Raw genomic sequence first — 15817 nt, forward strand, 5'->3', positions numbered from 1 at the left:
AAGAATGTTGTACGTGATTGACCAGGTTGTCCTGATCACTTGTCTCAAGATTTCTTATCTCTTGACCTACTCCCTGTTCTTGTCCTCTATTAATGGTACCTGTAGCACTGGACTCAAATACCATTGTTGAAATAAAGTGATTCTATCGATCAGATAAGCTGCTTTGCAGACAGTATGTACCCATAAACCTTGTGTTACCATCTGGTTCTGGCTTCCAAAATGCATCCGTTTTTCTGCTCATTTGAAATTACTTGAGATTTTTCCATAATGAAGTGTTGTTTTGCATGGCAGATCTTTGATTTCCTCCACATATATGATCTTAGGTAAGCAGTATTGTCATAATAGATCAATGTCAGCTATGTGACAACATAAACTAATGTTCCAGCATGAAAAAAAGATTAATTTAAACATAACTTGCTTATAAGGCGTATTATAATCAAGCATGGAATCTCTGATGGAATCTTGTCTGGCAGGTTTAAACTCAGTATATTTTGAAAGAGAGAGCGAACAGTAAGGGAGGTGCAGAGCAGTGTACTGAAAACAAAGCACGTGTAAGGTTTTCTCACTCGGACATCTGTACTACTGAATCATCTGGATACAACAAAAGTCAAATATAAAAAAAGAAGAACTTACAGAGGTAATTTACAGATTTCTGTACTCTGACGTGTTCCGTATAGCATATACACACAAGGTGGCGAAATAATGTCAGAAGTATTGGTTGCATTTATTTGTGCATGTGATTTTGTTGTATAATTTCTGGAGGAAAAAGTCAAAGCTTCTTCACAAGAGTAACAGCATAAAAACACTACTAACTAAGAAACTAATGAAGGAAGCAGATCTGAAGCGTAAAAAGTGCACTGTTGAGTACTCACATAGCATGTCCACACTGTAAAAATTTGCAGTAGTTTTGCCGGTAACTTACTGTAGATTTAATTTAACAACAATTTTGTTTTAAACATAAACTTGGGGTATAAAGGGTATAAAACATGACTACACTTAAACAAGACTAAAGTTAAACATTTAACGTAACTAAACGTAACACGCAACAATACAATGAACCAGCACAGGACAATGAAACATGAGGACTATATAAAGGGGACTAAATCAAGAAGGGGACAGGTGCAGGACATGAACTAATTAACAAGCAATAACGAGAGGAAAGGGCGGGCACAGAGACGCCACACCGGAGAGAGGGAGTATATGGAAGGCCAAAACTGTCTCTCTCCACATAAAACAAGAGGTTCTGTCATGGCTCTGCCACAAGATCAAGAAAAGCAAGACAAGATGGGGCAGAACCATGACACATTCCAGTGTGAAAGAGTTGCTTTGAGGTTTGAACACCATTTTCTTTATCTGTCTTATTTAGTGCACCTTGTTTAGACATACCTAAAATGACCTCAGACTATTAATACCAATGTAACAAGTTGTAACAAATCATTTGTGTTAACATAAAATTGTTAAAACTGGGCGAGATTTCCAGTTCCCAGTATACTTTGCGTGAGACGGCATTTGGAGTAATTTTCTTAATGAAGTGTTGTTTATGTTTTTTTCTGTAAAATTATTATTTTTTTGTTTCTGTGACTGATCTAATGGAATTTACTTTACATTATATAAAGCCCCCAAAAAATGTCTTAAACCTTATACTAATTTTTCCTGCTCATGGAAGATTGTCTTGGTCATTATGGAAATGTAAACTAATTGTGTACTCAAAGTTACACTTGCTTGAAAGTTTACTTTTATAATTTAAAAAGTGGGACAATTCAGTTTCAAGTATTATAGAATTCCACTTAAGATTACTACTAGTAAATTGATATTAGTATACTTGCTACATAAACTATGTTCAAAAATATTCTTGAACATACTTATTTTTGTAAGGGAAGCTAATGTTACCGGTATTTGCCTGATGCTTTTATCTTTGTATTGTGTTTCTTCCTCAGCCTCGATGATGTTGTATGTTGTTGTAGTAGATTTCTTCTCTTGTCCTCCTTTTAATTGCAACATTCCACCTTCGTTATGATAAAACACACAACAGACAACAAAAACACAGCTCTGATCACGGCGTCCTCCGGTTGTTTACATTTTTTTGAATGACATGCTTTTGGACAACTTACATCACTTTAGAGGTCCTAATGCCAGTGCGAATGCAACCAGGGAAAATATAGTTTGCAGGGGACAGTACTTGTTAGTGAGTTCTGTGATTTAATTCTTATAACTACTAATATTGTTCATAACATATCAGACCATTCTAACCTTTGCCTTCAACTATTACGCCCTTTAACCTCTTTACTCCTGTCCTCTCATCTCCTGTAGTTCTCTGCCATGTCATTCTCACGTAGTTTCCTGTCCGAAGATCAACTGCTGTGTTCCATCTGCTTAGATGTGTTCGACAATCCAGTATCTACACCGTGCGGCCACAGCTTCTGCATGGCCTGCATCGGTAAATACTGGGATTCAGCCAAGCACTGCCAGTGCCCCCTCTGCAAGCAGAACTTCAAGAGAAAGCCCGCTCTCCACATCAATCGAACTCTCCGTGAGATCACCGAACAGTTCAAGCAGATGACAAGCAAAACAGGGTCCTGTAAGGGGGTTGGCAGATGTAGGGCAGTTGAGGAAGAAGGAAGACCACAGGAGTCAGTGGATGAGACAGAAAGACCAGGCCATCTTCCAGGTGATCGCTTTACTGACATGAAGCGGAAATTTACCTCTCAAAATAAAACAGGACCTGCACAAACTGTCACAACAAATGCAGATAGTGCAGATGGCACCCCGTCACCAGTTTTAACCAGAGAAGTTTCCATGCGAAGGTTTACACTGAGTGGGGCTGAAAATGCTATGAATTTGCCTCTTTGTCCAAAACACCACCGAAACCTGGAACTGTTCTGTCGATCCGATCTGGAATGTATTTGTGTGGAATGTGGACAAACAGAACACAAATCACACAAAATAACATGCGCTGAGAAAGAGTGGCAAAGTAATAAGGTAAGTAAAAATGAGGAATAAGGATTTTTTTTACAACAATTGTGCTAACAACACCTAAATCATGGGTTTAATACTCAGGAATCATGCTGATAAAACTTGTATACACTGTAAGTCATCTCAGAGCTTGGGGATTTAATTTTTTTTAAATCTACCACTTGACCAAGATGTCATGTAAAAAGATTCAACAGTTAAAGGTACGGTTTAGTTAGGTTTTAGTGTACAAGTGTACTACTGTAGTCGGCTGTTTTACTGTCAGGCAAACATTAAGCCACACATCCTTTGAAATGTTTTTGAATAGTACATAGTATGATTGTTTCAGTATATAAAACCTTACTTTTAATATTATATAAATATATAATTTTCATAAATTGTTGCCTGAAAAGTGTTGTCTGTTTTTTTTCACACACAGATGAAAATTAGTATCATAGACAATGAGATACAAGAGATGACCAAAGAAAGACTGCAGAAAGTGGGGGAGATCAAACAATCACTGACTGAAATTAAAGTAAGCAATAGTATCTTGGCTTTTTCTTACCATCCAAACACATTTCATTACAAATGTTCAATGGGCTGCAGGAAAAGTTCCAAACTTGTATAAATTGCTTTGTGGAGCAGCTGAGCTGACTTGGGATAATGGATTAAATAATGCTAGGCTGAGTTTTGTTGACTGACATTCTCATTCTCCATATACTGTACACTCACTGTATGGAAAAAAAGAGTAGGGTTTGATGAGTAATCATAAGGGCTTGAAACTACAGGAAAGTGGTAAATAAGGACAGAAATTGCATTTGGGTTAACTAACCACTAAACTTTTGATTTCAGATTTTTATACTGAAAGACATCTATAATGATCAAAATTATAAACGCAACACTTTTGTTTTCGCCCCCATTTTTCATGAGCGTAACTCAAAGATCTAAGACTTTTTCTATGTACACAAAAGGACTATTTCTCTCAGATATTGTTCACAAATGTCTAAATCTGTGTTAGTGAGCACTTCTCCTTTGCCGAGATAATCCATCCACCTCACAGGTGTGGCATATCAAGATGCTGATTAGACAGCATAATTATTGCAAAGGTGTGCCTTAGGCTGGCCACAATGAAAGGCCACTCTAAAATGTGCAGTTTTACTGTATTGGGGGGTCCGAAAACCAGTCAGTATCTGGTGTGACCACCATTTGCCTCACGCAGTGCAACACATCTCTTTCGCATAGAGTTGATCAGGTTGTTGGTCCACACATGTTGGTCCACTCCTCTTCAATGGCTGTGCGAAGTTGCTGGATATTGGCAGGAACTGGAACACGCTGTCGTACACGCCGATCCAGAGTATCCCAAACATTCTCAATGGGTGACATGTCCAGTGAGTATGCTGGCCATGCAAGATGTGGTTGTGGTTACAAGTGGTCTGCGGTTGTGAGGCCGGTTGGATGTACTGACAAATTCTCTGAAACGCCTTTGGAGACGGCTTATGGTAGAGAAATTAACTTTCAATTCATGGGCAACAGCTCTGGTGGACATTCCTGCAGTCAGCATGCCAATTGCACGCTCCCTCAAAACTTGCGACATCTGTGGCATTGTGCTGTGTGATAAAACTGCACATTTTAGAGTGGCCTTTTATTGTGGCCAGCCTAAGGCACACCTGTGCAATAATCATGCTGTCTAATCAGCATCTTGATATGCCACACCTGTGAGGTGGATGGATTATCTCGGCAAAGGAGAAGTTCTCACTAACACAGATTTAGGTAGATTTGTGAACAATATTTGAGAGAAATAGGCCTTTTGTGTACATAGAAAAAGTCTTAGATCTTTGAGTTCAGCTCATAAAAAATGGGGGCAAAAACAAAAGTGTTGTGTTTATAATTTTAGTCAGTGTATTTATGTTGAACATTTTCCGTTTCCTTTTGTCTCACTCACTCTTCCTCCACCTCCCACTCAAGATGCTCGGCGAGCGCGAGAAGCAACGCAGCATGCAGTTTATTGGAGCTTTGATCAGCTCCATCGAGTGCAGCCAGGCGGGGCTGTTGGAGGTGATTGAGATTAATTGTTGCTCTGCAGAACATCAGGCTGAGGTGATGATCAAAGAACTGGAGCAGGAGATCACACAGTTAAGGAAGAGAAGTGCTGCACTGGGTAAAGTTGCCCAAATTAAAGACTACAACACTGGACTAAAGGTCTGTAGTCTGTCATATGTTAATTTCTCACCACTGAAGAAATAAGCAAGACATTACAAACATAACCTCATAAATTAAAACAACAATTATTACTTTCTCTAACAGAGTTATTCTGATATCAGTATGCCACTCTCAATGAAAGACTGGGCAGGTGTTTCATTAACATCCAACCTTGGAACGAAAGCAGTTTACACCTCTATCTGTCAGCTACTAGAACGATTCAAGGAGGAACTTCAGAAACTACCTGCTATCTGTAGGTTTTTGTGGACAACTGTGAAACATTAAGCTACAACGCCATCTAGTGGCATGCATAGATTTAATGCACGTTGCTAACACTTTCAGCTTTAAATAACACATGTACTTGACTACAGTATTTTTTCTGTTCTAGGCCTTTTAGTGCCCCTTGAACAATCACCAACGAAGTCTCTCCCAAGTAAGTTTACCCTCAGTTAGCAATACATTATTTTTCCATGATCTATTAAGTTCTTGGATTTTGTATAAAAAGTTATTTTGGAATAAATCATCTTATTTCAATATTTTGCAGAAATAAAGAGAATACAGGAGTATGCAGGTATGAATACATTTATATTTAGTGTTGACAACAACTCCTTTCTTATATCTAAAGTCATAAATATTTTTCTTCAAGGAAAAGGCATATTGATTTGTTTACTCTATTATGCATGTGGTTTATGGATGTCCGGGGTGATTTTCAACTACACGTTTTCTATGGATAGCTAATGGTTTAATGATTCTACATCTGCTAGTATGTGATGACAATAATAGCCACACCTATAAAACACCTTATTAGAATTATTTTAAATCTAACACTGCCATTTTAAATATATTCTATAGTCATCTAGCATATTCTGTTAAATCTTCTATTATTTACATTATACACATCAACAACAGGTCATGTTGTCCAGTTTTAGTTATTTAATCGTACAACTATTGAAAATGTAGTTTCTTTGACTCCTTCAACCAGTGGATGTGACCCTGGACCCCAACACTGCCCATCCTCGCCTCATCTTATCAGAGGACTGGAAGAAGGTGTGGTGCGGTGAAAGGCACCACCTAGTTCCCAACAACCGTGAACGGTTCGACCGTGTGGTCTGTGTACTGGGACACGAGGGATTCTCTAGTGGTCGACACTACTGGGAGGTAGAGGTGGGTGGGAAAACCGACTGGGACCTGGGGGTGGCTACTCATTCCATCAACAGAAAGGGTAAGATCACGGTTAGCCCCAGCAACGGCTACTGGTTTCTTAGCTTGCGGGACAAGAACAACTATGCTTTTAGGACTGAACATTCCACTGCCCTACCCCTCAGCCTGAAACCGCAGAAGATAGGGGTGTTTGTGGACTATGAAAAAGGTCAAGTGTCATTTTATAATGTGGACGCAAAAGTACACATCTACACTTTCATGGATAAATTCTCTGAGACTATTTATCCGTTCTTCAGTCCCTGTACCAACAAAACAGGCAAAAATGATGCTCCGCTGGTGATTACGCCTGTCCTTTTTTGACTGAACAGAGATAAAGAAGAGTTTTATGATCAAACATCTGATCTGAAATGTTTAAGGCTTTTTTGTCTGTTGGCTTAGTAGCCTATTGCACAATTTTAAGTGAAAACACTGGAAAAACTATCAAATCTGCTTTAATATTAAAAATCTATTAACATACCACACACTCAAACGCAGCTTCAAAATAATCCTTGTAACCAGATTACAAACTTTTTTGTAAACGTAGCAACAAATGCTATTGTATCAATACCCTCTTCCTGTCAGACACAGAAAATAAATAAACTAATTTTCTCATATTTCATTAAGCCTACCAGTTCCCACTCTTTAAAACTGCACCTTACCTGTAGAGAGTGCTCTTGTGAGCATGATGAACAATTATTTCAGATAGCAAATGGCAAGTTACTGCAAGTAGTGCCTACATTTTCTCCCTTTCTTTTACCCACCTCCTTTTCCTCTGACCGCTAAACCTATTATACTACATTCCACTCTTTCTCTTCTTTTTACACGTGACGTGTATCATTCAAGACCTTGAGAATTAATAAAAAAAAGTGTATCATTCAAGACACGTAGCCCAGAGTCGCATGCTAATTAAACGGTTTATTGCTGCTTAATTCTTGACAGCTGCTAAATAAATGGTCTTTACTTGTTTTTTAATCAATCACAATAAAAATCCAGGCTGTTATAGCCTACGTCACATTACAACAAACTCGTCTGTAAGTTACGCATTTGTAATCGACATGAACTGTCTTTACGTTTTTTTTTTTTTACGGCTCTCGGTAACTCCCAAACCAAATCCTAACGGTATTTTCTCTCTGTACACTGTACTTGTTGGTTCCTGTCAAAAGTAACTGTCGAAGATAAAATACCTTGGGGCTGAAATTTTGAATGGAGGCTGCGTTTCTTCAAGGCGCCACAAGGTGGAATGTTCAACAAGAAGCGCTGCGCTTTCCTAACGCAAACAGGAGGTTTTAAACGGCCTACTACGGTTTTCTTCTAAATCACAAACATCCATGCTTGTGACTTTAAAGGCGAAACTTGGCCTACTTTTTCTTCCTTGTCAAAGATGGCAAGGAAAATATTTCTTTATCTAACCAATTTATATATAGAACAGAGACTGGGGCTGTCACACAAGACTTGTGAAAAGGATTCGGCAGGCCTACATCTCAGAATCTGGTTTTGTACCATTTGCACAAACACTTGTTTTCTAAAGCATTAATTTTTTGTGAACTCTGTCCTGTTAATTAAAACGCGAATGTCATATTTTTGTAATAGCTGTTGGATAAACAAATAAGCATTCTGGAATACAAATAAAGTACATAATAAAGCTTTCAGACAAAGTCTTTATTATGTACTTTATTTGTATTCCAGAATGCTTGTTTGTTTATCCAATAGCTGTATTTTTACCATTATTTTTTATAAATGTTTGGGCAGGATGTCACATTTTTATTTTGCCAATTTGTCAAATATTTTTCGTATTTTATAGCCTACATTGTATTCAATGTATTAATAATTTTTGTCCCACAACAATGGTTCGATTTGTATGTACCTTTTCATTATTAATTTCATGTTTTACAGTTTCATTCATTGTCATATGTTTTAACTTCACTTAGGCTACTTAATATAAAAGACTATAATAATTACAATAAACTGTGTTTTCTTGGGCAATAATAGGAATGTGTGATAGCTTAAATGTTCAGTATGCCAAAACTGACTTTAAATTGTGTGTATAACCGCTCTACCTGAATTAACCCGTATGCATTATGTTTCAGTTTATTTTTGTAATTCTAAAACCTTTGTTTCTAACGTTTCAACATCATGTCTAATTCTAAATATTTGATAGTCCAACGTTAAAATATGTAGTGTCAGCAAATGTGGTGTCTGTAAACGTTCAACAGATAATGAAAAAGACAAAAAGAGCATCGACCTGTAAGTTCCAGAATGACAGAGCTGCAGAAATCACGTGTGTTACAAGTTAAGCAAGTCTTCTTGACTGACATAACAAAACACAGAACACGTATGTGCAGAGTGTAACTGCAAGTATCATCTTTTAATAGTAAGCAACATTCCTCACTAATACACTCTAGAATGTGGAACTGTGAGAAGAGTTATACAAGAGTCCCTTTTCAGACCGCAAATTGATTGTCGTCAAGAGGTGTGACACACGGTAAAATAATTTCATACAAATACCGTGACAGTGATGCACATCTGGTCACACCTCCACCCAGCAATGGAAAAAACACCATAACTTAAGTCAAAAGTCACTGCCAGTCATTCTTACGGTGAAGAACTGAATGAAGCAAAGCAGGCTCTGAGCAAGTTTGAGAGTAACAGAATTGGGGGGGGATGAGGCAAATAAAGAGAAATGGTCGTAGGCTGCCTGTCAGGTTAAGCGTGAATTGACTGACTTTTGTCCTCCTGCCAGGTTCACTTGCATGGCAGCCTCTTTGTCCTTGATAGTAGTAACAGTAAAATTTGTGCATTGAACTTCTGTCTTGTGGCTGAACTGATCTAGATTTATACTTAAAATCCAATTCTAGCAGTTTTAAATTTAATTCACATCAAATGTATTGTGACATATTGTTGCAAATTTTTCATAATAACAATTAATAATGATTTCTGATGGAGCAGTTACTGGGAGGGAAGGATGGAGAGGCTGATGAGGAAGTATAAAAAACGTAAGTCAAATGTTCTGCCTCAACCACTCGAACAGCCCAGACAGCATACCTGTCATTCTGCACACCTACACACTCCTTTTTTTCAATCACTGTTTTTCTCGTTCTCATTGGGCCGTCATCTTTTTATCGTTCTGTCTGTTTGCTCTTTTCACCTCTGAGCCTGTTTTCCATTTTTAAATTGTGCCCCCTCCCTGCTTTCTCAATCTGGGTCATTAGTTAACATACTGACATATTAAAGGAAATCACGTAACTGAATACTTCGTGTAAAATGTGGCATCCGTAACATGGAAGAATTCTTTAGGTGCGGAACAACAGACTGAACATTTTGGAGACGTTAGCTTGTTTTTCGGTTGATACTGTTCGGTTGATAACTTGAAACTGCTCAATCTTTTGAAGTAGTGAACTAACAAGAAACTATGGGTGCTTTCTTAATTGTTTCATTAGCATTAGGATGAATTGTTGTTTTGTACACCCTAAGTTGTTTGTGTATGTTTGATTATCATCCTTGAAAGCCTCATAAATAAGGTGTGAAAAGGAGGGGAGGTCTCAGAAGTTTCATGGTAACTACATAATGTAGGCCTAAGGTTTATTTTCAGGGCTTAAGGAAAAACAAGTAACTGTGTGCATTTGAAATTGACACAGCTGACAGTGGCCTAATGGAGTTATTATCATATTAGCCTACCACTTGCTTTTCCCATATTGTGCGTATATTAGCTTGTTTAAACAATAATGAAAGCATTTAAAGCAAAAACAATTTCAGTCCTTTTCTAACAGAAATCTTACGGTGTAACTCCCGAGATAAACACATTAGCCTAATCAAAAGACTTTCAGGTCCTATCCCGATTTAGCCGTTGTAACTCTTAACCACATAGATTCAGTTTTGAGAGTTATTTTTGGTTCGTTTAGTTCTAAACCGTCACTCCCATCCTGCTATTACCTCTACATTCACTTCAGTGCCACCTTGAAGCGGAATTGTGCAGGGGAGGGGGGAAAGGGAGAAAACCGGTTGGACAGGTAAGACGTAGAGGCTGGACTAGGTCGGGTTTGTTGTCACCGTTATATTCAGACGCATGCGCGTTGTTATCTGTTTCCTCATGAAATGTGTACCTGCGCTGCAATCAGCCTGTGAAATTCGTTTTCTTGTCCGTCGGTTGAATAGTTTGGACTATTTACCTGACCTCAACATCACCATTCATCGTGACAAAGTTATTTAGCCTCACATGGGCTTACTTTATTGGGCAAATTTCCAAGGAATACTTCTCGAACTTAGAATAGCGGAAGACGGCGGAAGGTGTAAACCGGAGCGGGCAATAGTGGGAAACTCCACGGAAACCTGTGCAGGTACAAATGTTAGGAGTGAGAAAGAGTGCACATACAGTGAAGAAGCGGCTTTGATTTTTTGAACTTTTAAGGATACGCATCTGCAGACATCAAAAAGGACCTTGCGTTTGAATTGTATATAGGCTATTGAGCAGTTTTCACAAAAGTACAGTTAAATTTTGAGATAGCGTAGAAGGACCTCGCGATTACACCATGCCACGAGCTTTTCTAGTGAAAAAAACGAGTATTTCACCTGGCAAGAAGACCTGGAGTGATCTGCCAGATCATGAACGAGGAGACATTTATATTCCAGGTGAGAAAATAAGAAAGTAACCTTTTTCGGATCACAATCCGAATAACGGTACGGATGCATCGAATGGCACAGTCAGAACAAACACAACAGTTAATTCACAGGTAACGTTAGTCAAGCAAAAATTTTAGGAGTATGCCTAGTGCTGCGAAATAAAATATAGGTTGTTTTTTCTCTGATTTTCGAGAATACAACTACACTGATCTTTTTTATATCAGATGAAATTAAACATGGAACTGGCCTAAATTAACAACATTTCTTTATAAATGTCTGAACAACTAAACGTATTTAATCCTATAAAAAGTGCGTGTTAAGGTTTAGTTGACCTTCAGACCCAACTGTCTTCATTAGGCTATAACATAAAACTCATTGCAACACAGTGCGGTGCCGGTGTAAAAACCGTTTGTCGTTTTAAGCCATTCAGGATGAATAACAAAAAATAGAAATAGCACTATTTAGTTTTTTATAGGGAAAATGTAACTTTTTAGATCGTTTTTTATATAAATTTAGCAATTGTTATTGTGATTAGTTTGTAGCCATTTATTTAATCATTCATTGCTGTTGCATTTTTGCCTCGTATATGCCTATTTTTTTACTTTTTCTGTGAGCACACCAGATTGCTCAGATCATATTACGGTCTTTCACCTAACGGAATAGACCCTGTTCATTATGAGTCCCCTTTCCTCAGTCTGCTAGAGTGCTTTTTACAACACACTGATTTTCAAAGGTTTCTGTAGAACCATATTTTGAAAGATATTATTTTATTTAATGTATCTATTTAAGTGTGTTTATTTAAATGTATTTATTTCTTTAACTTATTTAACCATTTTGATTTGTATGTGTTGTGATTTGCATATTCATGCGTCTGGGCAAAAACTGAACAAACCTGAAACAATGGCATATGTAGCATTGATGCATACAGGTGGCTATATGTCAAGATGTTGTTGTGCCATTTGTTGATGTTTCGGAGTTTTACTAAGCCACCTGAACAGTAAGCTATAAGTTCGTTTTCTACAATTGCACTACAAAGTCCTGATAAACGAAAAATGCACTTCTTTCTTTCTTTCTTTCTTTCTTTCTTTCTTTCTTTCTTTCTTTCTTTCTTTCTTTCTTTCTTTCTTTTGTGTCATTAAGCCAGTGCAACATCCGTTTTAACGCATCGCGGTCCTCGAGTTTGTCGCTCATTATATGGTTTTGGGTTAATGTTTACAGCGGTGAAGGAAATAACGGGCTTCGCCGCGCTGGCTCCCTTTTCCCGCTACACCCTTGGCAAACACACACACACAGTGTACCTTTCACCTCACTTTTCGATATCTGTTGAACAAACCTGCAACACATGCATTGTTGTATATTTATCCACGTTGCCTACCCATTTTTATGACCCGTGTTTAAACCCAATCATTAACCGTTGTTCAGTTGCCCCAGTGTGACGCCAAGAAACGTGCCATTATTATGAAAAGAAACAGGCTTAAAAACTGAGCCATTTAAGATAAATAATTTATGTATTAGTAAACCAAATGTATATGTTGGCCTAGCTTATATATAAATTAGTAAATGATAGTGCTTTATGTTAAGTATATTTTAGAATACATTTCACTCAAATCAACCATATTTTATGCTAAAATTGTTTGTGGTCTATTTTGAAAATAATGTCCGTGTGTTTTTTGTTGCTCATCCTTCTGTTATTGTCTGTGGTGATAGCTGCAAACACAAGCACAGTGGTTGACTGTGAAGGGGTTGACAAACCGCAGAGCAAAGCAAAAAAGAAGGAATCACTGCTACTTTTTTATTTGACTTTTTGCTTATGTGAAAAGTTAAAGAAAAAAATTAAAGAAAAAGTCTTACCCAATTTACCTTCAAATTCTTCCTGAAATGAAACAGAGTGTGATCTTTTTAAGTAAAGTGAATGAGTCTAAATTTGGACGATATGGTGGTTGTGACTGCTACTAGATTGTTGCATGTTACCGTTAGCTAAAGCACACATCAGATATTTGCATTTTAATTTGCAACCCAGTAGATTGTGCCACACCAGAATCAACAGTTTCTTTGTTCAGACTACTGCTGTAACTGTTAATGACCATATGAAATTTAAAAATAAGGTGCCATGCAACTAAGTGTTTTTGCTTATGACTGAATGATGTCTTCAAAAGACACAGAATGGGACCGAGGAACCAGTTATAAACATGATAGTTTACCAGCAAACATTTGCAGATTATCCATCTGATGTATTGTGTTGCATGGAGGTTTGTATAAAGGGAGCTCAAGCCTGTGCCTCTAGCCCAGCTGGTCCAACTGGTAAAGCAGTAACAGGAGTGGCTTGACTTCAACCCAGCACAATACACTCATGCACACTAGCCACCCACCCACTCACACTTACATTCTCACACACCTGGCCCAGAGGCACAACTGTCCCCCTTTGCCTCAAGAGGCACATACACACCCAGTTTCTGATTGTCTTGCGATCACATCTTTCATCTTAAAATACCTAGGATGTAATCCATACTTGTTTAAAAAAGAAGAAATGTTTTTTTAAACAGCGAAACTGGATTTTTTTAAAGGCTACCTGTTCTTGTTGAAATGGCTTCATGCGGCTTATGTAATGCAAATAATTTAAATGTATATCACTTTGCATGACTCTGAAACAATGTTTCAGTTTTTTCTTTGGGATGGATAATTAAAAATAATCAATTTGACATGATGTAATAAAGTACAACAGAAGTTTATTTGAAACATCATTGCTGTCTTTGTCTCTGCTACAGCCTCAATGTCTCCCCTTACTCTCCAAGAGGAGACGGAAGCCAGTCCGGCAGAGGTGGCCCTCTGCCTGTCCATGCGCAAGGAGCACAGCATGTATACAAACAGCAAGATGTTCACACATGACCCCTGTGCAGTGGTTCCTGCAGCTGAGCTCCCATCCTCCACTGTTCTAGGTTCAGAGACAGAACACATTCGAAGCTCACACAACAATACATATGTCCGCACTAAAATAAAGGTGAGGCCTCTAGAAAAAGTTGTTTACTTTCATCATGTTGATCTAAGATCTAGTTACTGCAGTCATGACATAAGCAGTCATATTCAGTTGTGTTCACTCCTGGACTTTTGTGTGTGGGGGAGTTAAACTCATATCACTTTTCTAGTCCGAATGTTTACAATGCCAATAATTCTGTCTTTTTATTTCTCTCTTTATCTCGCTGCAGGTGACCACAGGTGAGCTTCCCATAGAGGCCCCACCCTCTGTTCCTGCTATAACAACAGGTCCACCTGTTTCTATAGTAACACCTTGCCCCCTGTCTGTCACTAAGTTATCTTCAGTGCATGCGGGTGGTGCCACCTATGTTTGCCAGGTGTGTCAAAAAGTTTTTCAATTCCAGCGCATGCTAAATAGACACCTGAAATGTCACAGCGAGCAGAAGAGACACTTGTGTAATTTCTGTGGAAAGGGCTTCAATGACACCTTCGATCTCAAGAGACATGTCCGCACACACACAGGTACAATTTGAATAACAATTGATTGTATTATTTTTATTTTTGACAAAGTATTTAGATGGACTTTAGTTACTTAGGAGCAACTTGTTTGTCACCTTTTTAAAACATATATACTCTTATCTTCCTCCTGCAGGTGTTCGTCCATATAAGTGTAATCTGTGTGAGAAGGCCTTTACCCAGCGCTGCTCTTTGGAGTCCCACATGAAAAAGATTCATGGTGTCACACAGCAGTACGCGTACAAGGAGCGTCGCAACAAGCTGTATGTTTGTGAAGAATGCGGCCATACCGTGCCTACCCAAGATGCTCTGCTGCGCCACCTTCACAATGCACATCCAAACAGTACTCTATTGCGGGGCAAGGGGGCGCGGAGAAATTTGGCAGCAGTGAACACTAGCAAAGAAGAGGTGTCTGAACCCAGTTCCCCTCTTTCCTTTAACAGTGATGATAATGTAAGCTCAGGAGGGCAATAAAGAAAAGGATGATAAAACAGGAATACTTTTTTTACACATTCTGATTTATTGTTTCATTCAGAGCACAGACGTGAGAGAGGGTGGAATGAAGTCATCAAAATGGGTATTTTTTAGCTGTTATGTGTTTGACTGTTTTTATAACAGTAAACTAAGATTAGGTTTACATTTTTGCCTGTGAAAATACAAAATGTCTACTGCTTAGTATGCACTACTTATACAGTTTACATATTATTATTATTATTTTATTAAAACGTGTAATATTAAACACCACTCAGGAGAGACACAAATTAATGTGACATGAAATAAATATATGTGTAGCAGCTTTTCAACACTAAAAAAATAATACTATATGAACTCTGCAGGGGCTGAAAATGAAATTTCAGAGATGTTTTGTGGTCTCTAGGGGATTTCTTAAAGGGGATTACATGTTTTGTTGATAATTACTGTGGTCTGTAATATATTCTTGCACACATTAAAAACATTTTAAATTAATCTTACTGAACTTTTATATTTTTGGGTAGGTTTGAATTTTTTATTGCTAGGTTTTATACATTTAACATCAAATGTAACAGCTTTGTTGTAACTTTTTTGGGGGTTGCATGAAGTTTTTGTAATTTTTGTATTTACATGAAAAAAAACAGTAATATTTAATTTTATATCACTGTTAGAAGAATTACATGATGATCTGTGGCTTTTTTGTGATCATCAAATGGAGTGTGTGTATTTTCTACAGACCTTCGCAATAAATGTTTTTTGTTGATGGTTTTAATAAAAACGTGTAGTTCATTCACTTAAACACCTCATCATAGCACATACACATTAATAATTAGTAAATAATTCACAGGACTTAAGAATTATCAACAGTTATAAAGCGTTTTAGAATTTGAAT

The 15817-nt window shown here is 37.7% G+C and overlaps 2 protein-coding genes across 7 annotated transcripts; both read left to right on the forward strand.

The window, feature by feature from the left end:
• The first annotated feature begins 524 nt into the window (after positions 1-524).
• On the forward strand, positions 525-8289 carry LOC130561192 (zinc finger protein RFP). 5 transcript variants are annotated; one of them, XM_057345369.1, is made up of 9 exons: positions 527-637; positions 1938-2185; positions 2311-2979; positions 3389-3484; positions 4915-5148; positions 5254-5401; positions 5537-5581; positions 5693-5719; positions 6131-8289. In XM_057345369.1, exons 2-9 carry the CDS (start codon positions 2093-2095, stop codon positions 6667-6669), a joined length of 1851 nt encoding a protein of 616 aa, XP_057201352.1. In that variant the 5' UTR covers positions 527-637; positions 1938-2092; the 3' UTR covers positions 6670-8289. The 5 variants fall into 5 exon arrangements, with proteins under 5 accessions (XP_057201361.1, XP_057201352.1, XP_057201342.1 ...); XM_057345359.1 differs by having other exon boundaries at positions 533-1331; XM_057345378.1 differs by lacking the exon at positions 1938-2185 and having other exon boundaries at positions 525-637.
• A 2131-nt stretch (positions 8290-10420) lies between these two features.
• ovol1a (ovo-like zinc finger 1a) lies at positions 10421-15420 on the forward strand. 2 transcript variants are annotated; one of them, XM_057345545.1, is made up of 4 exons: positions 10421-10682; positions 13731-13963; positions 14169-14460; positions 14591-15420. In XM_057345545.1, exons 1-4 carry the CDS (start codon positions 10562-10564, stop codon positions 14926-14928), a joined length of 984 nt encoding a protein of 327 aa, XP_057201528.1. In that variant the 5' UTR covers positions 10421-10561; the 3' UTR covers positions 14929-15420. The 2 variants fall into 2 exon arrangements, with proteins under 2 accessions (XP_057201528.1, XP_057201536.1); XM_057345553.1 differs by having other exon boundaries at positions 10565-10974.
• Positions 15421-15817: the final 397 nt, after the last annotated feature.

This window comes from Triplophysa rosa, linkage group LG1 (assembly GCF_024868665.1).
Source record: "Triplophysa rosa linkage group LG1, Trosa_1v2, whole genome shotgun sequence".
NCBI lineage: Eukaryota > Metazoa > Chordata > Actinopteri > Cypriniformes > Nemacheilidae > Triplophysa > Triplophysa rosa.

Coding starts and splice junctions, on each gene's coding strand:
- ovol1a (XM_057345545.1), top strand. CDS start 10,562: ATGGGCTTACTTTATTGGGCAAATTTCCAAGGAATACTTCTCGAACTT. Junction 10,683..13,730: donor CTCCACGGAAACCTGTGCAG/GTACAAATGTTA, acceptor TCTCTGCTACAG/CCTCAATGTCTCCCCTTACT. Junction 14,461..14,590: donor ACATGTCCGCACACACACAG/GTACAATTTGAA, acceptor TTCCTCCTGCAG/GTGTTCGTCCATATAAGTGT.
- LOC130561192 (XM_057345369.1), top strand. CDS start 2,093: ATGCTTTTGGACAACTTACATCACTTTAGAGGTCCTAATGCCAGTGCG. Junction 5,149..5,253: donor ACTACAACACTGGACTAAAG/GTCTGTAGTCTG, acceptor TTTCTCTAACAG/AGTTATTCTGATATCAGTAT. Junction 5,720..6,130: donor GAGAATACAGGAGTATGCAG/GTATGAATACAT, acceptor TCCTTCAACCAG/TGGATGTGACCCTGGACCCC.